Source organism: Aedes albopictus, chromosome 1, assembly GCF_035046485.1.
Source record: "Aedes albopictus strain Foshan chromosome 1, AalbF5, whole genome shotgun sequence".
NCBI lineage: Eukaryota > Metazoa > Arthropoda > Insecta > Diptera > Culicidae > Aedes > Aedes albopictus.
Genome location: NC_085136.1, coordinates 200,031,597 through 200,058,650, shown reverse-complemented (window position 1 = coordinate 200,058,650; position 27,054 = coordinate 200,031,597). Strand labels below are relative to the sequence as shown.

The 27,054-nt window shown below is 41.1% G+C and overlaps 1 protein-coding gene across 8 annotated transcripts in view; it reads right to left on the bottom strand.

Moving 5' to 3' along the window:
* Positions 1 to 27,054, bottom strand: part of LOC109432167 (uncharacterized) — a 166,187-nt gene that overhangs the window by 73,226 nt on the left and 65,907 nt on the right. For 2 of the 8 annotated variants that reach the window (XM_029866945.2, XM_062846117.1), the window contains exon 2: positions 14,470 to 15,218. In XM_029866945.2, the coding sequence (XP_029722805.1) occupies positions 14,470 to 14,551 (82 nt within the window). In that variant the 5' untranslated portion in view covers positions 14,552 to 15,218. The remainder of the gene's footprint in view (positions 1 to 14,469; positions 15,219 to 27,054) is intronic. The other 6 variants (XM_062846119.1, XM_062846121.1, XM_019708485.3 and 3 more) reach the window with 5 other exon arrangements.

Genomic DNA, 27,054 nt, shown 5'->3' with positions numbered 1-27,054 from the left:
TACGCCAATACACGGTAGGTGTTCTTAAGGCCTGTAAAGAACAAACATTTCATCGGTGTATCAAATTCAATTAAAAGTATATTGTATTGTAATTCCATATGTCAATAGATGTTCCTATTACTCTCATTCAAGGCGATAGTATTCACATGCATACAGCACCAACATTTAAAAAGGACGTAACTGATCTTCAACACAATATCTTCTCCCATAACTGTAGATCGTATCTCATCTTTCCCAGGACACCAACAACCACTATCGAAAAGAATTGCATTTTCTCCGTCCAGTAGTGGTTGTACATTGCGTCAGAGAAATAAAGGTTTGGATTCGGCAAGCAGTTTCGCCTTTTAGAAATGTTAGCACCGATTTATTAAGAACCTACACTCTTTATACAGCAAATCTGCTTTAAAAACAATAGTCAAAAATATGGGCAACCATAAATTAAACAAAAAGAAATATGTCTGTGTGCCAAATATCTTAAGTTATAACTTATAAGAATAGAAAACCAAAACAGGCAAAAAATCGAAACAGGCTTCAAATAATCGAACATAATATGCTACATGAAAATTTCTCTATTTTTTAATATGTAGGTAAGACTTTTTATTCCTACTAATTTTACTTTTTCGACCTATTACACATTGCAAGAAAAAATATCGCGCGGTTTTTATTTTTTGTTTTATTTATGGTTGCCCATATTTGACTATTGTTTTTAAAGCAGATATGCTATACAAAAAGTGTACGCTCTCTAGACCAACATGTGATAAGGGCGGAAAAACTGTTGAACGCCTCAACTTCTTTCATCTCTCCTAGGCGTGTTTCAATTCATTCATGCAAATTTATCCTGTTATCAGATAGAGGGGAGACTGCTCTACCTGTTACTGGTTAGAGTTTACGTGAATAATGGGAAATACACTCAGAAGAAGAAATTTGCAATGTTTGTTACGCACTTTTCAAATGTTAGTATAATCTAGATTGAGTTTAACCCTCGAGCAGTCGTGTCTTCAACTACCTACAACGGCACTACGTTCACACTGTGTATCACAAGCGTGCATTTTTCATGGTACGTGTACTTAGAACACGACGCGACCGCCCCCGGGTTAAACAAGGGCGAAAGTAACATGAGCGAGGTCTCTTCATCGACTCTCTCTTCTTCAAATTAAAGTGACAAGATGCAAGTATATTTGCACTTTTTGGTCACAAATCGCTAGAGTGCGATGCAATCTAGCGTCTAAGTGTGAAAAAAATTATTGAATTTGCATCTTGTCACTTCAACAGAAGAGAGAGAGAGAGTCGATGAGGAGAAATCGATCATGTTACTTTCGCCCTTATTTAAACTCAATCGGTGATAACTTTTCAAAAAGGCGAAACTGCTTGCTGAAACCAAACCCTAATATCTCCGACGCAATGTACAACCACTACTGGATGGGGAAAATGCAATTCTTCCCGAAAGTGGTTGTTTTAATTGAATGGTTACACCGATGAAATGTTTGTTTTCTATATGCCCTAATTCTATATGCCGTAATGACCAATTTTGATAGAAAATGCACTCCACTAATATTTATATGGATGCATACTACCATTATTCATGATATTTTTTGTTATTGATGCTTTTAATTCATGATTCTGTTATGAAATGTTGTGTTATTCTAAAGAAAACACGATTTTTTAGAGGTTAGGCCCTTTAAAAGGGCGTAACTCAAAATTTCGCCCAACGATGATTTTAAAAATTTGCCCAGAGGTGTAGGATAGATAAATAAAGAGAATGGCGTTTCAGGTTTTGATGGTATATTTTATTTTATAATAACGGTGAATGGAGCACCGTGGTAAAGCATTTAGAGAGGTAATCACGTTCAAATGTATGCGTGCCTTTTTTGTAGATGTAGTTGTGAAACTGCGAGGAAAATATTTGCACTCTTGCCCCGGACGTTAGTTCTATCATTATTTAATTGTTTTACCCAATTCGATTGGGTAATATTTGCATATGCAATCTGAATAGCCTTTCAATCGGCGTGCACTTTTGTGTGAGGAAAAATGTTGCGCTAGTGTTCGTTTGTTGAAATGTCACTTATCTCTTGAGCAACCCATAATAGCAGTACATAGAAGGGCGCCTAACAGGGCCCATATAACCGAGGCGTGTAATTCAAAGGGGTGCCGCTGTCCGATCACTTTTGCACATTTTAGACGCCTTGCCACGCCAAAACCTATGAACGAAAACATTTTGTACTCCGTATACGTAAAATTCAGCGTATTAGTAGTTCCATGTCGAAAATTGAGCTCAATCCATCAACGCAAACCAAAGTTACATCATCCCAAACTTGTCTATTTTGTATGGAAATTGGCGTTGGTCCGATCAATTATGCACCACTCAGTGTACGTTCCTGATGTGCCCGAGCCTCGGGCCGAGGGACTCCTAGATGGACTGTGACACTTTGGAACACTGATCGGGCTCTGAGCCCAGCCTGCATGAGGGTCTGGGTGGCCTCCCTGCTTGGATAGACAACCACCAAGATCATTGGCGACTACTTCATTTGAAAGCATGTTTGGAATCCAGAAGTTGTAAAAATATAAAACGTAAAGGTTTCCCATAACAGAACAACTTAAAAGAACAGCCCATGATTGAAAGAAGGGCAAATTTCTGGTAAAAAATGACATCAAATTAAATTAAATTTCCTTGAAGGTGAAACTAGAAAGAAAATCCTATTAACAAAAGAAGGAGCAATTCCAATAAATGTTTCCACAGCTGTATTGTCGAAAATGTTTGTAACAGTATAAGTCTTAAATCAGACTGTGTTCAAAGAAAGCAAAAACCTCTGACGAAAATGGTTGCAGTTACTTTAGTTGATAATGTCGTTCAGCTATACGCGCGGACGACGCCTAAATTGATTTCAGAAAAGTGTTTTCAAGATTATTATGGTTTTAAGGCTATGAATCGCCAATCCGGAGACGGCGGGTACGATTCCCGCTACGGTCGGAATAATTCTCTCGACTCCCTTTGCATTGTGTATCATTGTACTTGCCACACAATGTACAAATTCATGCAATGGCAGGCAAAGAAAGCCCTTCAATTAATAACTGTAGAAGTACTCAATGAACACTACGTTGAAGAGAGGCAGGCCAAGTTCCAGTGAGAACGTCGAGCCATAAAGAAGAAGAAGAAGAAGAAGGTATTTCGGGCGAATGGTCTTTTCGGTCGAATGACTTTCGGGCGTTTGTTACATTTGGGCGTTTGTCAATCGGGCATTTGGAATTCTAGCGAATGGTTTTTGGGCGAATGTGACAGAACCGTAATTTACAGCCGTGAATATCACAGGTAACAGTTTTTGCTCGCTGTGCCACTCGAGTTGATGCCTTGTTTGCATCGCACGAATGGCTTGAATGCCTACCTGATGTTGGTTTAGAATTGTTTTTGTAAATCGCGCATGATATTGGAAGTCGCAAGATGGTTTCAAAAGGGAACAGACGATTGTATTGAGTATCCCCGGCGGATGGTGGGCATTTTGGTTACAAGGGAGGGGATGGTAATTCCGGTAAAATTGATAAATGACGCAATTCACAAAAATGATTAGCAAACACAATCTAAAAGCTAAACACTACTTTTGAGCTTTTTCGCTCCAGAAAATTAGGTAGTTTGACAAAACGAATTGATTAAACAGTCTTATTTGATAGAAAATTTGATGATCTTTCAAATGGGGTTTGAAAGATCTGCGCAAATTAAATAAGATGCTGTACTAAATTAATTTGCACACGTTCTACTGTGTCATTGCTACAACACCGATTTATATGAAATTTTGCAGGTGAAATGAACACACTTTGAGATAATCCCGGGCCAAAATTGGAAGAATTCCTAGAGGAATTTGTGGAGAAATTCTAAGAGGAAATCCTGGAGAAATCTCAGGAGAATTTCCTGGAAAAAATCCTGGAGAAACCCCAGGATGAATTCGTGGAGGAATTATTGGAGTAGTTTCTTGAGGAATTCCTGGATGGAGGATCCCCTGGGATCCCTGGTTTCTGGGATCCCCAGGGATTCCTGGGATGGATCCCAGGAGGAGTCCCAAGATTCAGGCCTGTAGGAAGGCCTCGGAGGTGAAAGCTGTTTTTACATGTAATACCGAATCTTTAATTTTCTCTTCAAATATCCTCATTCAACCAAACTTCCATTCGACTGAGGATCATCTTCCATAAATCGTGTTCGATTAAATGTGCTTTTGACCAAATGTCTTTCGACAAATTGTCATAGACTTTTTGATGCAGCCTAATAGCTGAGTGTCGCGGACTAAGGGAAGATTCATTTATTACGTCCATCGTTTTTCGGGATTTCTAGACCCCCCCTCCCCCCTCTGTCACGCTATTTTCCTATACCTAATACATGTACTGTCACACTTTCTTAGATCTCCCCCCCCCCAAATGTTGGACGTAATTTTTGAACGTTCCCTAACTCAATATGCTCTCTCATCGGGAGTCAAACATTGAAGATGGAGGTTATGTTAAGCCTTGTTGAACCTGTGTGATTGATTGAAGAGTATTGTTATCTAGGTGCTGCGGATAACTGTTGTCACGATATCTCCATTTGCCGCTGTCGAGCCGTTGGAATGCGAGGAGAAGGATAAACATTGTTTTGGGCCTATTTTAGCTATTCTTGTAACAACTATCCATCAAAATTTCCGAATTGGAATAAGTTTTGAAGGTTGATCGCAGCAGGTCGTGCGCGCGGGTCGCTGCATCGTTGCTTTGTGTCACGTTTTTTTCGCTTCTTCGTGAAATTGAATTCAATTCGGCCGAAGAAAAGTTCAAATGGCCGGTGAGGTTTTGCATTGCTGAAAACATTTTGAAAAACATTTGGTGAAGTGATTTGAGTGAAAAAATGTTCCGCTGCTTTTGAGTTTGTGAAGTTTAGTTAAATCAGTTTTGTGCATTGGGGTTCATTGGGGTTTTGGTCGAAATATGTGGTGCTATGCCATCCGGTGAATTTGATTCGACAATTCCGCTACTATGGCCGGGTCTACGCCGCCCGATCTGTTCCGCGTGTGAAAAATTAAGTTTTATGCACGTATTACTGTAAAGCCAGCTCGATTGTTCTCTCCACGTCGTTTCTTGTGTAGTAAAATCAATACCGTTTATATATTCCGAATGTGCCTATGAGTCCCGATACCACTGATCAAGCCTTGGAATTGCTGGATCCATCGTTGCTGAAAAATTGAGTGTACTGGCAGACTATGCGAAATTCGGTGAGACCTTTCCTTGCATCACTTTATTCATATATATGCAATTTACTACATTAAATACGTGCCAGAAACAAAAATGCAAATTTTTGATTCAGGAAGTGTCAATGAATTGCAGATATCCATTTGATACCTGGATTCATTAATGCGGGGCTTACTGTTGCAGAAGACGACCTCAGGATGCACGTGCGAGTCAAGGCATACCTCGAAATGGGTCGTTAGATGTGCAGTAGAGCTATCACCTTCCATCTCCAGGACTAAAAATATTTGCGTCTATATATATCAGCATATATCAACAATAGACGCAGACGTTTTTCTTCCATAAAAGCACTGCCGGTCAGTGGGCGATGGATTGTATACACACACACAACTATCCATCAAAATTTCCATCGAGAATGGAAAATAATCAACTTTGAATACGAGAACAAAATCGGAATAATGGTGGATTGATCATGTTTACCATTTCCGAACAGCGTCGCGAAAGTGTGTCAAGACCGCGGTGAGAGTAGAGTCCCTAAAGTTAGAGTCTGGCGCATCGGCGTATCTAGGATTTTTTCATAGGGGGTGCCTAGGGGGTGCCAGTTTCAGTGGCTTCCAGGTTGTTTTTTTTTATAAAGGGAAATACCGATCCACACTCAATTTCTTAACATAATGATATAACGCGTCGCGGGAAAACATTAGCCCGGAAATTTAAACGCACTGTATTTTAAAGAACAGTTTTTTTTACCGTTGTACTAATTTAACACTTTCTCCGCATGTGAGGTTTGAAAACTTGATAACTTGATTGCGCATAATACACGGAATTTGCATTTTCAGTTTGAACTTAACAATCATCGCGACAATCTGTTTGTTTTGTGGATTAAATGCAATCAGGTCCGTAAGAATACATTTTCAGAGCAATTATTAGATCTATCGTATAGTATAGATAGTATAAATAGATAGTATAGATAGTATAAATATTAAAAACTACATATAAAATATCCACAAATTTGCGTGTAACTTGTATTCATCGTGACATTTTCTTTGTTTTATTGCATAATAACAACCCTAATGAAAATAGTTTCCATGAACAATTGTAAGAGTTATAAATTTTTAAAATTACAAAATCAGGATAAATACATATGTGCATTTTTGGTATGATCACAACATTTATGGCGACTTTTACAGAGAAATTGTGAGTATTATTCTTAAAACTCCAAATTTTGGACTCGATTATCCTGAGTTCTGTTCTGAAGCTTCACGAACATATTATCAATCCAGTTGAAACCTGGAATTTGGTGCGATCGGACTTCGATTTTTCTCCTCGGGATTCTGATGCTCGCACCAAATTCCAATTTCACCTGGAGTGATAATATATCTGGTGAACGGAATGGTATATAAAGCTGAAATTTTGACTTACGTAAAACCAACATTGTAGTAGTCAGTCAAAATTACAGCTTTGTACATTCGTATACGTATACGTATAATGCAAGAAATTTGTGTTCTCGGCAAAACATTCTTTTGGTAATTCCTTAGGGAATATTCACGGAAATTTATTTGGAAATTGTTTTGCAATTTATTTCAATTGAGACTTCTTTTGAAAATCTCTCAGTAATTTTCTTCGGCAAGTCATACTACTTTTTATTGGATTTTCGTCGATTTTTTGGACTTTCCTTATCTATGTTATTTAGTATTCCTTCGCCAATTCCTTCGTAAACTTCTTCTGAAATTCTTTTATAAATCGCTTCTATATCTTTAATGATAATTCTTAAGACAATTTCTTCAGTAATTGTGTAAGGAATTCCTTCTGTAGATGAATTCGGAATATCTTCGGCAATTCTGATGATACTTGCATTGAAAAATTTATTTGGGAATTTCATCAGCAATTTCTTTGGAAATTTTGGAAAGTTTGATTATTACTTTGGGAACTTTTTTGGTTATTCCTTTGGAAATCGATTCGCCAAATTCCTTGACGATTTCCTACGAAAATTTATTTGGATAAAAAATTACTTTTGAAATTCTTCTAAATTTTCTTTCGAAATTCCTTTGATGATTTCGGCAAATTCTTTGAGAATTTTTTCTATTTTTTGTCAATGTTTGTGGAAATTTTTATAGAATATATTTCGGCAATTTATTTTGAGATTGGATTTGGCCAGTTTCTTTAAGAAGCCTTAACATTTTCTTCCGGAATTCTTCTGGTAATTTTTATATGAATTCTTTTGGCAACTACTTTGAGAGTTCTAAGGTAATTTTGATGGTTTTTTTTCGGCAATTGCTTTGGGAATTTGTCAGGAAGTTTTTCGTGTATTTCATATGATTTAATTTAAACAAGTTCTGTTGAGAATTTCTGAATTATCAGTTCAGCATTTTTTTTCTCGGAAGCAATATATATAAATATAAATAAATCAGTGAATAACAAAAGTAATCACGATAAAATTGCCTGAGGAAATTGCAAAATAACTGAAAAAGAAAATGCTGAAATAATTTCAGAGGAATAGCTATTGAAATTATAGAAAATAAATCCAAAAAAACTGCTGATTAAAAACCACCACAGAAATTAAAAAAAAAAAACAAAAACAACCATGCCGACCTCAAAGAAAGGACCATACTGTGGTCTAGCAAATACGGAGTCGTGAATTCGAATCCCACCAGAATGCGATTTTTTTTCACAAATTCATCTCTCAAATTTTCAATTAGCAACATTCGGTGCCTTCTAATCAATTAGTTTTTCTCGTTCATTTCTATAGGATTTCACTAGGGAGTTGTCTAGTAATACCTCCTAGGATTTCTCTGGAAATTCCAACTGTTCTCGAAATTCGTTAAGGAATTCCTACAGCGATTTTTGTTGGGATTCCTTCATTTGAGGGGTTCCAGAAGTAATGATATGATTAATTTCTAGAGTATGGTTGAAAACTCTAGAAGAATTCTTGGATGGGTCTTAAGAAAAATCCCTGAAAAAAAACAAAGGTATTTCTGGAAGTATCCTAGGAAGACTTCCTAGAAGAATCCCAGCAAGAATGCCTGGAGAAATCTCTAGAAGAATTCCTACAGGCATCACAGTAAGAAATTCTGGAGGAGACCTAGGAGGCATGACTAAAACATTAGAAGCAGCAGAAATCGTTTATGGAATCCCAGGAGGAGTTCCTGGATGAAAGTCAAAAGGAGGTCCTGGGTGAATTAATTGATAAATATTTGGAGAAATCCCAGGAAAAACCTCTATAGGATTTCCAGGATGAAATACCGAAGGTACTTCTGCAAAGCTCCTACGAAGATTTCCTTGAATAATCCCAGCAAGTTTTTTAGGAATCCCTGGAGAAATTCTTAGAGAAATTGTTTTATTGTAAGAATTTCTGGAGGAGTCCTAGGAGGAATTGTTGGAATAATTACAGCAGAAATAGCTTGAGAATCCAGCTTAAATTCATAGAGGAAGGCCACGAGGAGTTCCAGGAGAAAATCCACGAGAAAACTATGAGAGAATCTTTATCCTTTTATCTTGGATAATAATTCCTAGAGGAATCACCGGAGAGCTTCTGAAGAAATCATAGAAAAATCTCAGGAGGTATTCTTAGAAGGGTTCTGGGATGCATCATTGTAGAAATCTCAGCAGAAACCGGTAGAGGTATTCTGGAAGAATATGTAAATAAGGCCCTAAAAGAATCGCAGGAGGAATTTCTGAAGGAATTTCAGGAAGATTTCCCGGAAGAATTCCAGCCATTATGCCAGGATTAATTCATATGGGAATCACTAGAAGAATTTCTGGACATATCATAGCAAGAACTTCCGGAGGAATTGCTGGAAGAACCGCAGATGGAGTTGTTTGATGTATTCTTGGAGGAAGACCAAAAGGAGTTTCCAAAGGAATTCCTTGAGGAATTTCAGGAGGAATCTTTAAATAAAACCTTTAGAAGAATTCCTGGATGAGTCCTTGGAGAAATCCCAGGTAGAACAACCAAAAGAATTTCTGCAAGAATTCCAAGAAGATTACCTGGTGAGATCCCAGCAAAAAGGCCAGGAGAAAGTTCTAGAAGAATCCGTAGTATAATTTCTGAAGTACCACAGCTAGAATCTCTGGAGGAGGAATAGCTGGAAGAACCCCATGAATTGCTCGAGGAATCCCAGCTAGAATATTTGGAGGAATTCCTAGAATTCCGGGAGGTATAATAGAATATTTTTTAGAGAAATCCTTGGATCAGGAATGTAAGGGTATGCTATGAGAAGTTCTTCTAACAAATGCCTGGAGGAATACCTACAGTTCTTCTTGAAATAATCGGTAGAAATATACTGGAGGAATCCTTAATGGAATCGCAGGAGAAATTTCTGAAGGAATCACAGGAGGAATGCCAGGAGAAATCCCTAGAAGTATTTCTGAAGGAGTTCTGAAGGGAATTGCTTGAAGAATTCCAGCTAGAATTCATGAAGGAAGGCCAATAGAAGTGCTTTGAGAAATCCCGTGTGAAATTTCTAGAGGATAAACCCTTGAAGAAATCTCTGGAAGAGTCACCGAAGGAATTTTTGGATAAATCCCAGGGAGATTTTTCGAAAGAATTTCCAGAAGAACATCTTTAGTAGAATTCCTGAAGGTACATGAGGTACTTTTTGGGGAAGTTCTAAGAGGAATTGCTGGAAGAATCTCTGAATAAAATCTCTGAAGGAAATCCTGGATGAATCACCACAGAAGTTGCTGGATTAATATCCGCAGAAATTTCTTGTACGTACAATCTCATCAGGAAGCAGAATCCTAAGGGAAGTTTATTGAAGAAATATCGGGCGGAATCCATAAAGGAGGCCTAGAGAGCTCACTAAGGTGGCCCACACTTATATGAAAAACAAAAATTTCAAAAAATGCCAAGTCTTACCTCCTCAATCAGTTGTTTTGGACTCCCACAAGCTACGTTCAAAATTTGAGCAAAATCGGTTGAGCCTAAGGGGGCGCTCAAAACGCTTGAAGTTTGTATGGGAAAACTTGGCCAAATGTATGCAGAAATTTTAAGTTTTCGAATTTTGCTGCTAGGTGGCGCTGTAAGCGTTCAATAAATAAACCCTTTGGTGTTATTGTAGGTGACTATATGCCAAACAACTTTGTCGAAGACCGCAAAGTGATCCAACGTCTGTGAAAAAAAGTTATACCCTAGGTAAAGTGAGGATAAACTTTTTTGTTGTTTTTCCAATATATGTAAAGGACAATACTTTATGTGCCTGTCAAAGAAAAATTCTAGGGGGTGCCAAATTTGTTCTAGGGGGTGCCAGGCACCCCTGGAACCCCCCCTAGCTACGCCAATGGTCTGGCGGACTGTCACTTCCGACCGGAGCCAATCGAGCATAACGTCATAGTGTCCTCCCTCACCGATAAATGCTACACCGTGACGTCATGCTCGATTGGCTCCGATCGAAAGTGACAGTCCGCCAGACTCTAACTAGACTGACTCTAGGGCCAGTAGTACACGGGTCAAATATTTGACAAGGAAAGAACTCAAGAAACAACTTCAGTTTGACACTAATGAAAATTTGATCGAGTCAAACAAGATGTTTGAGCATTGGTTTCTTTTCGGACAAATATTTGACCCTGTGTACTAGCAGCTTAGGTGAGAGTGGTGGTTGCAAGAAAATTGAACGCTCTTGCGTGTTTACAAGCTGTGTGCCGGGAGTGTGTAGATGTGTGTTAGCTAGCTTGAAAAATAAAACCGTTTCTATTCGCACCACCTAGCCTAATAGAAGAATTCGAATGGCCCCCAATTGGCTTCTTTAACGGTGTTGAGATAATTCGATATTCTGAATCTGCATGTCAAACTGAGCCGAAATCCAAATTTTCATGAATTTTGGAGTCCGGGAACCTATTTTAAAATCAATTTGTAGATTGTATGGGAGCGATTTGTCGAATCACCCCTCGTCGCACTTTGTACTGGGTGGAGCTGTCAAACAGTTGCCCAGCTGTCAAAAGGTGATTTAAAAAAATCTCTTTGAAGTTAATTTTAGGTACCAAAACAAAGTTCTAAAAATCTGAAAAAAGTCATAGTGACTCAGAAAAAGGTGCTCTTTTGTATAAAATCAAAAAAATCAATATATTATCCATAATTTATAAACCCAATTGACTCTGACTGTCAAACTGCAACGATAGACGCTCGTTCGTTTCTCTACTATGCGGAATTTGGTGAGAAAAAGTGAAAAAAGTGCACTTTGTCTATGCTGCGCCATGGCAAATTTTGGCGGAGTCACTTTTTTCATAGGGTTCTCATCCCTACCACCAGAGAAAAGAGTGATCCTTAGCTTCCACAAAATAAGCCTATTCGTCTCCAAACGTTATCACCCCACCACAAAATCGCTAGCGCAGAACGGTCGATGTGCCACCATTTTTCGAATGTTGGAGAGCACAGGTACCCTTTTCGCGGTGTTGCTTAACCGTAAACAACACCGCGAAGAAGGTACCTACACCCTCCACTATTCGAAAAATGGTGGCGCGTCGATCGTTGCAGTTTATCATTTGACAGTCAATAGAGCGGTTCCATATCATTTCAGCAACGAGTTATTTTCATATATCAGGCCAAACATGTCTAAAGGTCCTATCTGCAGAAAAGAGGCTCTCTTTGGTTTCCCTCTCTTTCGTTAATATCTCAGCTGTTTATTTGTATTATGATTGTCTCCTTGCGTTGAACGATGGTCAAAACAATCGTCTTTTGATTTGTACTGCAAAAATAGTTGAAAAGTGTACCATTACATTGCAATAATTAGAAGAGTAAGTTAAAAAAGAGAGCCTCTCAAATGCAGATAGGACCTATTGAAATGTTTGGCCTGATATTTTTATTTGAACACGGTAAAAATTCTGCACGCTCAATGTAAGGGAAAAATCCCTTAACTATTCAACATCCCAATCAGCATGATCAGAAAGGCTTTTCCTTTGAAATCGCAATGCTGTCAGTGTTGATTTGATAACCAAAACAAACCCACCGGAGAAATCAACTAAAAATCACTTCAATTTGCACTAGTGTACAAAGCAGTACGATCCAAAGTGAAAAGCTGTTGATTTGATAATGACTGTTTTGGGTATGAAAGTAAATATAGATGACAGGTGGTAGAAAGTGTTTCGCTTCGAATCGAACCTCTGTAACAGGTGTGATGTAGTGTAGTGGTAAAACAGATGATCGTGAATCTCAAGGTCCTGGTATCGAATTTGGGTGCGGTTAGCAGCACTTTTTTTTTTAATTCTATATTCGAATTCAAAACATTGTCAACAACGAATTGAAGTGAAGTTCAATTAAAATTGAAGAGGCATTGGGTGTTGCTTTTCGAATGATATTTAATTGATAACAAACTGATTAAACAGTAGTGCGAATTCAAGTGCCAATCCGTTCATATCACAGTGCAGATTTTTTACCGTGAATGAAACCTTGCATACAAGTCTTTGGGGAAGAAAAAAAGCCGTTTTGTATACTTGGTTCGCCATTTTGAATCTAGCGTTACTTATGTAAAGGGCCTATTACAAATGCACATGCTATCTTTAAAAATTGTATCTCGAAAACGATTTGTCCGATCGGTTTGGTGTCTAGATGTTCAGTTCAGAGCAAAGTCCAAAGTTGTTCATAAATCTTAATGAAGGTTATAAGACTCTAATTATGGGCCCTGGGACTGCTCGGTTCTGGAAGAGTACCGGCTTAAGCCCCAGACAGCTGGTCTAAGCCGCGGTCGTCTACGGGGTGGGTCTCCAAAACCTCTTTTAGTCCCAGGTCTCAGGGCGTCTGGCGTGGGGAGGTTTTCGGAGCACGAGGGACCTGAATAGAATGATTATGGAGAAAACAATCGGTGCATTTATTCAACTTACGTTGATGATAGTGGCCGTCAGTAGTCTTCGCGGCGTAGTGTGGAGGTCGTTCGGTGGGGCGTACGCTGGCTTTGGAGTACGGTTGTGGGCGGCCTGAGGATCGGCTGGGGAGCTGGGAATGCCGGTGTTGGGTGGCCGAGGGGCTCGGCGACTCGTAGACGAACGACTACAACGGGTACCTTGTGGCCCACTGGGGCGACTGATATGACGTCGGTCGAAGAATTCGGGCAGCGGGATACCGGTATTGAATGGCCAGTTGGCTCGGCTACACGCAAATGATGAACGACAACGGACGTCTCCTGGCCCACTGTGGCAACCGATTGGGTGTCGGTCGAAGAATCCGAGATGAGGGAGGCCGATGTTGGGTGGCCGGTGGTTAGGTGGCATGTGGACGAGGTTCGGCCGGGACGACCGATTCGCCGACGTGGAAGGCCTTGTCGGTTGGAAGGCGCTGAAGGCTTACACCACTGGTGTTTCGGTGAAAACGTACGATGGTACTTTAAACTGCCCAAAACGGGTATCTCTTGGTACTGGAAAACACTTTGCGGCACAGAACACTCCAATTTAACGCTTCCACGCGGTAGAGCACCTCAAAGGCACCAGAAAACTTTACTTCGTTCTCGTCTTTTCAGTAGCCACAACTCAACTTACTCCCTCCACACTCTTAATCTTCATCCAGGCTGCTTGTCGGGAGCTCAGCCACCCACGGAAAACGCGCGTTTGCCATTTCCTCCCAATTTGCGCTACTTCGATTGTAGGGGTGGAATTCCCACCCGGGCGGCAATGTCGACCACTTACCGTGACATTTAAATGCACCGTTGGGCAACAAAATTTAGCTTCACAAAATTTATCCCTACTTTCTCGCGCTCCGGGCATTTAGTACTGGACAAGATGTTAACCGCCGGTAACAAGGTAAGGTATTAGACTTATTGATCTAGTCTCGATTCAAGTACTTCATGAACCTTAAAATATCGATGGATTGTATGGGAGGTGGACGTCTTTATTTTGTCTTTAACTGTACCGCTTCACGAAGTTGTGCGACTAAAGGTAATGCTAATACTAATGTGGTGATAAAATATATCAACTAAAATCATGATCATTATAAAAATAGAGAAAAAAAAATGTCACCATTGGATATAGCATTGCAAAGATTACTTACAAATGGATCACTCAAATAACTAAAACGGCCGCTATGAAATGAAAGAGCGCCACCGTAGCCTTGTGTGTTTGACGTAACTCGACTGCTGTCACTGTGTTACCGTCCATATACGATGGCGCTTTTGTTTTGATGTGGTGAGTAGCGGAAAAGTCTGCTTCAATGATCCATTCAAACGATTCAAACATTATAATTGCACTTGTAATTACAGCCAATACCAAAACACGTTACAGATAAAAAAAAGGTTCAACATTTTACACTCGCCAAAAGGACCTGATGAAAATTATACGAAAAATGAAACTTACCAGAGAATAACAAGTGCTCCGCCCGGACAAATCCAACGATCAGCAGCAGAATGGTCATGCACATGTTGTATTCATTTTGCATGTTTGATGGTCGTGTACCCTTCCCCAAGGTCGAAGATCTGCAGGCCTTTGTACTCCAAAAGATCACTCTGAATGCAGCTAAAGGAACAACCGGACGATTTGCTTTTGTACTATAATTCACTTTTCTTAGGTGGAACTAAGCACCTGAGGAGCGTTGCTCATATATTCAAATGACAATACATCTTGCCCTCCGCTGTTGCCCGATCATCGCGAACTTCCTACCAACGAAAAAAAATCTTTTCACTTTTATCTTCAAAGCACAACTTCCAGCGTGATGGAGAGGTTTTGCACTAACTAATATACATAATCCAAAGTGATTCGGCTGTTATTAATCCTCCGCTGCAGAAGCTGAGCTTAACCAGCACCAAAAGCTATTTCCATTGTTGGAACGGTATTCCCTGCTTCCTGCACTTTAACTACCAAAAAAATAAGAAGAAAAGCGCTGGTTTAGTAAGATCATATATATGGATGCTTCTCTCGGTGCATTTCGATTTACTTTTGGCTCGACTCTCTGCTGATGCGAATCATTTGCATATTTGCATGTTCCTAACGACTGCGCGCGGGAAGTTCACTTTCATTCGGCACGATTTCGGCAGAAGGTTTAGGGCTTGGGTCGGGGGTTACTGCTGCAGAGATGCCGCCAATGATGATGGTTCGGATGCCGGTATCTGTCAATGGAACAAAGTGGAAAAATGAATCATTAGTATTCTCACTGCATCAATATCGTGTGAGTTGGGATGGGAAATTGTGTTTTCAATCATGAGATTAAAAACTAAGAAAATAATTTGGGGGAGGTATACGACTTGAAGAATGTTGGACTTTGTGGCTTTTGAATTTTTAAGATTGAAATGGTTAGTTTCGCATAGCCCGGAATTTCCGTTTCGAGTAGTGGACCTTTTCCAAAGAATTTTTAAGCAGTCAACCGATTCTCCTTGTGCGGTTGGTGAATTTAGTTCGTGAGGTAGAGCTTCTTCTAATGGAAATTAACTACAAAGAACTTAATTTATAATTTTTAGAGACTACTTTCACTGCACACCACAGGTTACTGCGAGCGACATATATGTATCTCTGACGTGTTCACCAAAGCAGACGGAATCGCAAATCGAACTCGTTCTGATTAATGGCACTTTTCCGACATTATCGACGTCAGGACCTATTGTGATACTACCTGGCAATGGACAAACTGCGTCCATAACTCGCCGTTATTGATAATGTACGAGCTGAACGCTACGGTACAACCTAAAGCGACTTAAGGCTGCATACGACAGTATCGACTATACAAAACTATGGAAAATCATGGACATTCCTGGGAAGCAGATCCGATTGGTCAAAGCAACGATGAACGGTGTGCAAAACTGCATAAGAAATTTTGGAGAACTATCCAACCTCTTGCCTACTCTTCAACGCCTCTCTTTGTTTTTCTTCTTTTTAAACCATGTTTCCCGAGTGGTCCTTACCACTCCCTTTGTCCTCGAAAAGCGGACAGGGCCAACCACTACGCCCACCCCAACTGTTCTGCAAGCATCAAGAACTCATACTTGTGTGAAGGCTCAGGCCCTATCAGCTAGCACCAGAAGGAGTTGCCGACAGTAGTGGGGTATCCACCTGCCCCGACACTTAACGGGGACCCCTTCCCAACCGCGGGCTCTGATGCAAGCAGCCCACGACTGCCACACTTCCAAGATGTTTTCCCCGCAGCCACTTAATCGCTATAAGGGTCAATTTCGACCGCAAGGCACCGGTATGACCTACGTAGCCGACTGCGGACCCTTAGACCACCTCTTGTATAGCGTCTGAACTAGCCATTCTCCGAGTCCACTCCTCTATAGCTCCAAGACGATGTGGATGATAGCCGTTGAAACGGCATTTAACCCAAAACATCATTACACATGCTTTGGACAAGACTGTCCGGAGTTATGACCACTCCACATATGGCAAGGATGCTATCACGCATTGTGCAAAAACGCAATCACACGAAAATACGTGTTCCGCCGTTTCTTCTTAACTAACACAAATCGGACATTCGGGTGAACCCGCATGACCGAAACGATGTAGATATTGTCAGGAAGGATCTGAGTCAGATGGAATTTTACTTCCCTATGGCGCCTGGTAACTCAACTATCGACCCTCGGGATCATCCTGTGGGTCCACCATTCTGCCATTTGACCATAGAGGCCAATCTAGCAGTCCTGCGCATACCTCTTGTGCCATGCATTTCGAAGCACTCCTCCTCAGTCCTCCCCGATAAGGACACCGATAGGCATCACTCACTTGTATGATGACGCAGAGCGCATCGTATGCCACGTTACGGTACGCGCTCGCAACTCCTAGGCACAGTAGCAAATACTTTCCGGCTTATCACGTTAGCTATCAGTACTTAGCATAGTGCCTCAAGCCACTAGCCACACTAGCCAAAAGCTTACGCTTGCTGCTATACATCGCAGAGTACCGGAATAGTACCGCTATAGCTGTGAGGACTGTCTTGCAGGTATAATCAACGTGGCTCTTACGCTGGAGCGCTATCTCGGCGGTATCCGACAGGATAGAGTATACGGTCGACCTCCCCTTCAGGAAGCTGTACTGGCTACTCGAGAGACCATTTACACCATCGGTGTGCCTCAGCATTTTATTAAGGATGATCTTTTCGAGCACCTTCCCCGCCGTGTCGAACGAGCATGTTGGTCTATATACCGACGGGTCTCCGGGTGGTTTCCCCGCCTTTAGCAATAGAACCAGGCTCTGCTTCTTCCATACTTCTGGAAAAACTCCCTCGTCCAGGCATTTCTGCTTAGCAGACCTGAACATCTCAGGAGCATCTGCAATAGCTACTTTTAAGGCCAGGTTTGGAACTCCGTCCGGGCCTGGGGCCTTATCTACTCTAAGGACTTTGCTATTCCCGCAAGTTCCACATCGGTGACCCTCTCCTCATCGCGAGCCCGGGTATCCTACGGCCAAGGACTAGGATCATGACGTGGAAAAAAGCCCATCGATGATCCCCTCCAACATCTCTGGTGATTGCTCTGTAGGAACCATTACACCTCTCGTCTTCACGGTTTGTAGGCATCACGGATTCGCATTGGCACTCTGACAGAGACGCTCTCGCCTCAATCCTCAAAGCAGGCTTTTTTGCCTGTCATTATCTAGGTCTTCAGCGCACCTTTTGCTGCGGCGAATACCGCACGCCGTTCGTTTCACTCTTCCTCAGATGGTGCTCGCTGCATGCGCCGCCTAGCCCGTAGGCAGGCGCGGCGCAGGACCGCAATCGCATCGGTCCACCAGTAACCCAAGCAGCACACAAGTCACAAAGCAGTGTCGACAGCGCAGGTTTTTGGTTGTATAGGAGCTACATTCATGTAATTCTAACTCAAAGGCAGAATAACTTAGAAATGACTCGTGTCCAACCAAAAAACTGCGCTGTCAACACTCCTTTGTGACTTGTGTGCTGCTTGGGAAGCCGGTGGCCTTCCATTTCTAGGGTGGACTCGCCTAGGCATGGTCGCATCGCACGAACGCGAGAGCACCACTACCAGCTCGTCGCCGTCTAAACCAAATAAGTTTCGCTCACGGCGAAGCGCCTCCCTAAATACCCCTTCATCGAAGTATGATGTCTTCCACCTGCGAGGGCTTGGCCTTGGCCTAGCCGCCTCTTCCTCTACCCGCTGCTTGCTGTTGTTGTAGTCGATACTGTAGCGAACCGCCAGGTGATCGCTGTAAGTGTGGCTATTGTTCGAACTACTTGTTATGCCAGGACTACAAAAAGTCATGTCAATAATCCACTCCGTGCCGTTCCGACTAAAGGTACTCTTGGTACCGACATTAGCCAGGTCGATATCTATTATGTCCAGATTAACAGATATGACCCCGCTTCCCTATTCCACGGCCCAGGTATTGAAGTCACCCGTTATTATCACCGGCCTTCGCCCTGTTAGCACGGTCGTCATGCGGTCCTAAATCTGCGTAAACTGTTCGATCGACCACCGCGGAGGCGCATAACAGCTACAAAAGAAGAAGCCGTTTACTTTGACGACCACGAAGGCCTCATAGGTAGTAGACTGGACCCATCCGCGACCCAATTGCCGTTGTCGGGCGGTACTCGGTATGGGTCCGCTATGATGACGATATCCGTCCTCCTATCAGAAACCGCCTGACAAAGCAGTTGCTGAGCCGCGTCACAGTGGTTCAGGCTCAGCTGCGTTACCTGCACTGTTATTTGTTCACTGCAGCTATCTTGAAGACCGGGCACCTTGGGCCACTCGTTAGATGCCTGTTGTCCACGAATTTCCCGGAACAGGTCTTACGAATGGGTGGACTCGTGCAGCCTTGTGCCTTATCGCCTTCGGCGCCGCATCTCCTACACAGTTTGTTCCTGTCAGGGCCTTTGCAGTCTCATGACTTGTGTCCTTGTTTTGGACACCTGAAACAAGCCCCCGGTGGCTCGTGGAACGTCAGATGACATATGCCCCACCCTACCTTAATCCTTCCTACTTCAACGGACTTATTACCGTCCACCACAGGTAACTGAACCAAAGCTACCTGTGTCCCTGCCGGCCCCTTGCGTAACCTAACAGCTGCGGCGACCGCCTGCACTTCGCACTATTGCCGATGCGCCGTGACGAGCTCTTCCGATTCAGTGACCTCGTCCAGGTTCACCTTCTGAGTCACCTCTGCTGTAAGAGCCCTTACCTCAACCTCTTCGCCAAGGACCTCTTCCGCCAGACTTTTGTAGGCGGCACCCTTTCGCTCCTTGTCGCGCTTGAGCTCTAGTATCATTCCACCCGTATGAGTACGTCTAATACTTTCTCAACTAGCAGTTCTTTCATATTCATGTTTCGCTCAACTTTCGTTCAGGGGGTCCTCCCCTTGGTTCACCCTACTTTGTGGTGAGTTAGGACCTAACAACGGTCGCAATCCCCTGTTCCATTCCATTCGGGACGGGCCAGCCTTTTCAGGCCCACCCTTCTCAGCTTTCCGGCCACATCGTTTGGACTTCCTGCGGTTCCTTTCGCCGGTTCTGCCGCTGCTGCAGTTACCACGAGTTTCACATGGTCTTGCTTGGCATCGTCCATCGACTTGCAAAGTCGCAACAGGGCCGTTTTAAGGTCCTTGCTTATGCTGGACTTCGTGAACGCAAAGTCGATGATCTTGTGAAGCTGCTGCTCAGCCACTTCTATTGCAAACAGCCCATCTCTATTTTGGTTTTCGGTGCACTATCTCCCCCGGCAGGCTAATCGAGGAATGAATCGGAGCTCGCACGTTGGAGCTGCGTGCGCAGCTCCATGCTCCTGACTCCTCATTTCTCCTTAACGGAGACCTAGCGAACCCTTTTCTTGCGAAGGGGTTAGCCTCGCCGTTACCGGCACTGATTTTTGATTTTGGATCCCGCGAGTAGCACGGGAAAAGAGGTCCACCACGCCAGAGACGTGCATTAACGCAGTAATGACGTAGCTTTTTTTAATTTCTTTGTATTTGTGAATTTTTACTTAATGCTAATTCTTCACACACAATAAAGGACGTACCGTAAACCAGGGTCAAATTGATCTCCGGGTCGAAATTGATCAGGCGTTTTTCAGTTAGATAAAGCATAGTTTAAATAGTTTTCTCCCAAGTATCGTTCTGTTGGAATCAGATACTAAACGATACTTGAGAGGAAACTATTTAAAGTATGCTTTATTCAACTACTTCAACACTTGATCAATTTCGATCCGGAGATCAATTTGACCCCGGTTTACGGTAGCTTTTTTTAAGCGATTTTTAATACCCCCTCCCCCCTCGTAGCATTTCATCACAAATTCGGATTCCCACCCCCTTCTCTATAAATGACGTAGCTTGTTAAACCACTCCTCCCCATCCTCAACAAAATTTTTATCTCAAAAACGCAAAGAAAATCGAAACTTTGTTCTGATATCAATTTCAACTTGTATGTGTAACGAAATCTTATTATGAAAAAAACAATAGAAAGAAAACATTGCCGACTGCCAGATTCAGATCGCCGATATCAAGACCATAGGAGCAACCAGTGGAGATTATCACCAAAGATAATGACTCAATAAACCGCCCATCGTTCTGCATGATGCCGAAGAACACGAAGTTGAAGCTCCCAATATAGTTAATCTGTAATGCAATATGTAAACTGTAATCTGTTAAGAATAGCAAATTGGTTTTATTTGAATAAAATGCACCATGATATTTGAGGGACCCTACAGGAGTTTCTTCTAAAATTCTTTCAGCATTTCATTCTAGAATTCCTCAAGGAGCTTCTTTTGGGATACCCATTTTTGAGAATTCCTTCCTTTTATATTTCTCCAACACTTCCTTCAGAGATCCCTCCAAGAATTCCTTCCGGGGTTTCTTCTTAGTTTCCACCACAAGATCCTTCTGAGATTTCTCCGGGAGTTTTATTTTCTAAAGTTTTTTTTTAAGTTTATCCATGGTTTCCTTCAGGAGTTCGTTTAAGGTTTTCTTCTCCTCTCTTCCACTAGCAGTTTCTTCGATTATCTGTTCAGGGATTTGAACCGGAATTTCTTTCGAGATTCCATCAGAACTTCGTTTTGGGTTTCCTAAGGAAGTTTCTTCCTGGATTTCTCCAGGAGTTTTTTTGGGTTTCTTTCAGGAATTTATTCCGGAATTCAATCAGATATTCATTCCGAGATTTTTGTACGAATTTCTTCCGACATTCTTTGAAAACCCCTCCAGGAGTTATTTTCTGGGATTCCGTCAGGAATTCTTTTTCGGATTCCTTCAAAAATTCCTTCCTAGGTTCTTCAGGGATTCCTCGAAAACTTCCTTTTAGGATTCATCCAGGATTTTTTTCCCGGGACTCCTCCAGGATTTTTTTCCGGTATCCTTCCATTTACTCCTTCCAGTATTCCTCCAGGATCTCTTAGCATTCCGGAAGGAATCCCTTTACGGATTTCTCCCATAATTCCTTCTTAAATTCCTCCTGTATTTTCCCTAACACCAGGAGTTCGATCTGGATATCTTCCAGGATTCCCCAAAAAATCAAGATTCCTTGAGAAACTCCTTCCGGGATTCCATCAAAAATTTCTTCCGTGTTTTCTACAGAAATTGAACCAAGAGTTCCTTCTGAGACTCTAGAAATAGCTCCTTTTGAGATTCTTCCAGGAGTTTGTTCAAGATTTCTCTAAAAGTTCCATCCAGAACTGCTCCAGGAACTCCTCACGCGATTTCATTTGGAATTTGTCTATGATTTCTTCTTTTCAAGATTCCTCCAAGAGTTCCTTCCGAAATTCTTTTGGAAGTTCCTTCAGGGATTCCTCCAAATCCATTTGAAATGTTTTCAGAAATTTTTCTTTTTCTGGGATTCCTAGTGAGAATCCCTGTGGAAATGTTATCGTTTTCCTGTTGGGGAAACCGATAAATAACACCATGAAAAATTCCTTGCAAAGCTGCTAAAGGAGCTCCTCAAGAAATTGTTGTAGGATTTCTTCGAGAAAGTCCTGTAGAAATTATATAAGGAACTCCTCGAATAATGCCATAATGCCAAAAACTTATTTTTTTCCTTTGCAGCCTTAGTGGTGTGCAGTGCCTTATAGCAAGCAGGAAACTATTGGCCGAGAGAAGCATTGAGCGATTTACATTAATGTGAATGGAAAGAGAAATCATGCAATATATTTTTCTTTAATTTACTAATACTTAATGCAAGTAAAAATTTTATTAATTACGAAATACGTTTTTCAATAGGCTTAGTAGAAAGCTACACAGCATATCATAAACCCCTTCCCCCCTATCGTCACACTTCGTCACAAAATCACAAACACCCCCCTCCCCCCAAAAAAGCTACGTCATTCATGGACGGCCCCTAAAATAACCTTAGTATTCTAAACATAGTGTGATAGTCAAGCTCGGCAGTCGGCATCGAGTTCGGGTCGCGCGTGGTCGTTAAGATAATTGGGGGAACAGTTTTTTTTTTGTTTTGTATTTTGGTATTGAGTTCGCGACGTTCGCGACGTTCGCGTCGCGCGTTATCAAGTACACGGTAACATGGTAGAAGATCGAGCGAGTGGCTTGAACGAGTGAACATGCGTAATAGCGTGAGGGACTTTCTGGCGTACTGCAGGGGGTAATCCGGTGAGCTTGTTCCTTGTTGTTTCTCTCCTCTATATTTCCTCTATTTTCATTAACTTCATGATTCATTATAGATAATAGCTTGTGTCTAATTTTAGGGTATGTGTGTATGTATCTTTTCAATATTCTTTCATCGAATTTGTATAGTTCATCATCATGAGTGTCGACATGTGTTTTGTTTTTGTCAATATCCAAGATTGCATCTTGCACTACCTATTTCTGTTTGTATATATTACTATTACCAATCTTTCGAGAATTTACGCGGCAAGCACAGTAAAGTTCGTCACTTCAAGTGTCGGCCAAAATTCTCGCTATTCACATTTTTTCAATGAAATTTCCCTATATTATTGTACAGTCCACCACTTCAAGGTGCTGGCCACACTATTTTGTGTTACCATAAAGCCTGTATCCGCAATAATCGGGACACCGAAATACAGCTGTAACTATGCAATAGATACATTAAAATTGCTCAAGTTTAGCCTAATAAAAACTGTTCATTTCGACTACAAAATTTCATGTGAATCGGTGCAGTACTTTTTGTTGTAACAATGAAAGAGTAGAATGTGCGCCATTGAATTTTGTACAGCCCCTAGTTTTGCTTGTCAGCGCTGTAACTTCTAAATTTGGCAAAGGAAATGGCTGAAATTTTGAACACAAACCTCTCAATCTACATCTGATGCATGGGCAAAGTTTCAAAAAAAATCGATGCACTATCAACAATTTTATAGCCGAAACATGTATTGGGACTGAACGTGATTTTAGCCCCTCAGACAGCAATTAGTCAGCACCCTTTATTGTTTCGATTGTACTGCTGAAAGTACTATACCAATAATCATCAAATTTTGAAGGCATAATAAACACAAAATTAACTACACTCATTGCACAATTATGGGTCACTCAAGGAACAACCATTTCATAATATGAATCGTTTTTCATACAAAAATAACACATTCATTATTTTTATTTTATATTCTCATCATTGAAACCCCTCTTTATTGTTTTAAATAAAAATCTGCTTGTAAAATTCACTTTAGGCGGTGAAAATTACTAAAATGTTGGTGAATAATGAAAACCACAATAATGGGTCAAAATTGGCTGTGTAACAATTATGGGTTAATTTGTTGCCTATTATGGGTCACTTAAAAGAAATCGGCTCAAAAATAATGTTTTGTCTATTTTTTCAATGAATGATCACTTATTCTCGATAGATCAACTATAGTAGAATCTAAAACTGGTCTCAAACCTCTTAACGAAGCGTGTTTTCACGATTTGGAATCAATTTTTCAAAATTGGATCAAAATCTCCAAAACAACCACCGATAAACGCCTAAAAGTATGCAATGCTCATGTACGCAGAACTGTCAATATAATGCTGCACAAAAAGTGACCCATAATTGTGTGATTTTCGGTGTTCCTTGGCACAATAATGAGTCACTTAAATTTTGCCAGAAATAAGCTTTAATTGGCTGCAGTCACATGAATTTCTACATTTAGAACGTTAATTATACCTTTGTTCTGGTGACGATACCATTTCGCACATGAAAATCACTGAAGCTCGCTTTTACAGAGCTTACGAAAGCAGCGCATGCACTGTCCGATATTCACAATCGAAGCGTTACTTTGACAGCTAGTTTTGCGCCGACCAAAAAAATATTGAAAATATGTATGTTTTGATGTATAAGCCCGTGTGCGATACGTATAGTGACACAAAACAAATCAACTTATGTGCGAAAAATAATAATAGCTAACTAAAGCTTGCAATTAATTAGTATTTATCTATTAAAGTGGAAAGTGACTAATAATTGTGTGTGACCCATAATTGTGCAATGAGTGTACCTTCTAACTGTCAAAATTTCATGAAAATTGGCAAAGTTTATGAATAGGCAAATATCGCACATAAAAAACGCGAATAATTTTCACTAGCACTCACCCCTATCAACACCAGTAGCTTTCAAACCAATTGATAAATGTTGATGAAATTTTGCAAGAAAGTGTCTCTATAAGTATCAGAACTGTTAACGAAATTCCATAATTATCATCCGGAAAAATGTGCAACAGTGATTTTTAAAAACAACAAAATCGAGGAAAGTTACTCAACGGAGTACTCTTACAATAAATGGAGTGATAATACCGAGAGAATAGGTATACAAGTGTTTAGGGGTACTGTTAGATCAAGGATTATACTGCCGGTGGAAGCATAATTGTCCCATGTGCATTTTTGGCAATATTGAGATTTTGCAGCACATGACCATGTATCGTGGGGTACTATCATATAGGGAAATAAAAATAGGTAGTTTGTTCCGAAAAATGTCGAAAAAATGCATGGCCGATTTGTAACATTCTTAAAAGTGGACGCATAAGCGTCACGTTTCATTGGAAACTCTATGGAACTATGAAATCGCTCTAAAACTAAAAATAGTGCTCAAATTAAAGATTGGTTAATGTTAGAATACGATTCAGCACTTATACTTCATAGTTGAGACAATTTACTTTTTTCGAACTTTGGACGCGATTTTCTCGATTGTCTGTTTTTGCACATGGGACATTTATGCGTCCACCGGCAGTATAGTTTAGAGAACATATTGAATGTTTTAAAACATGATGCCAACAAAGAATGAAAATCCTAAAGTGCGTTGCTGGCAGTTCGTGGGGTGGAGATCGTGAAACATTAACTAAACTGTACAAAGCTACAATACTGAAGAAAATGTTGTATGCAGCACCTCTGATCTCATCCGCGTCCAAGGACATTCTGTGGAAAATAAAAGTGATACACAATGCTGGAATAAGGGTTTATTTATTTTTTTTATTCATTTATTTGTAAGTTAATTCATCTGACAATAGTTATTAGTCTTAATGAATCTTATATACTATTTCTAAAACTATTTACATTCATTCCGAAGTCAAAATTAGGATACGCTTCATTAACAATACTCATCATTGAGCGAATGGGCTCATTAACATCATAGTTATAAAAAGGACGAATAAGGCGAAAGAGGTCGTTTGAGCGAAGCGTATAAGCGGGCACATTTATATCCAACGACGCCAGCAGAAAGGGAGCATCTATTTTACCGGCCAGGATTTTAAAGACAAACACTGCCTTAGCAGCTTTCCTACGATGTTCCAATGTCTCGATGTTTATCAGCCTGCATCTCGCTTCATACGGTGGGAAGAATGCGTAGAGCAAATCTTACAAACTTTCGCTGAACAGCTTCCAAGCGGTCGATAATTGTGGCATGATACGGGTCCCACACAACCGAAAAGGTTTCCAGTATGGGTCGAACTAGTGAAACGTGCAAAGCCTTCAGTGTATACGGGTCACGGAAATCTTTTGTGATCTTGGACACAAATCCTAGCTGGCGACGAGCTTTTCCAAGTATTTCCTCATAGTGCATTTTGAACGTAATTTTGCCTTCTAGTGTAACTCCGAGGTCACGTACAGATTCCACGCGCAGGAGTGGTTCGTCATCAATGGCATATTCATGCAGTTTCGTTGAAAACTTATGACGGAGCACTTAGGCACACTAAGCGTCATGTTGTTCGCCCGGCACCAGACGACAAGCCGGTCAATCAGGCTTTGTAAACGCATGCAGTCGCACATATCCTCAATCATCATGAATATTTTCATATCGTCAGCGTATAAAATGCAGAACCCTTCGCCGATTTCAAGGACAACGTCATTGAAAAAGAGCGAGAACAGAAGAGGACCCAAGTTGCTTCCTTGAGGGACACCAGAGCTGTTCGTGAACCAATCAGAGACAGACGAGCCAATTTTCACCGCAAGTTTTCTATTGCATAGGTACGATCTTAGCCAATCAACGAGCTGAGCAGTAACCCCGAGCTTTTCCAGTTTAGCCAGAAGGATCGAATGGCTGACGCGGTCGAAGGCAGCTTTCAAATCGGTGTACACAGCATCCAGCTGCTTACCACGCGCAATAGTGCGTACACATAGCGACGAAAATTTAACCAAGTTAGTCGTTACGCTCCGCCCAGGATAAAACCCATGTTGCTTTGGACTGATGTAGCTTTTTGCGCACGACAACAGGTAGGTAGAAACTACAATTTCAAACAACTTCGAGCACGCGCACAAAGACGTTATCCCTCTATAATTTCTGATGTCATTTTTCGAGTCCTTTTTATGAACTGGAAACATGAATGAGGCCTTCCATAGAGTAGGAAAGCGACATTGTTGCATTGACAAATTGTACAAGTGGATTAAGGGAACTATCAAACACTGGAAGCATTTTTTAAGGACACAGGCAGGGATTCCGTCAGGTCCAGCTTTGTATGACATTTTTAGCTTGGACAGCGCTTTCGTTAAGACTTCAGCAGTAACCGTAAAAGTGCCAGCATCGATAACATCAGCAGGAACGTACGAAAGTGCGCCACGAATATTACGATCATTTTGCGGTTCGATAAAGAC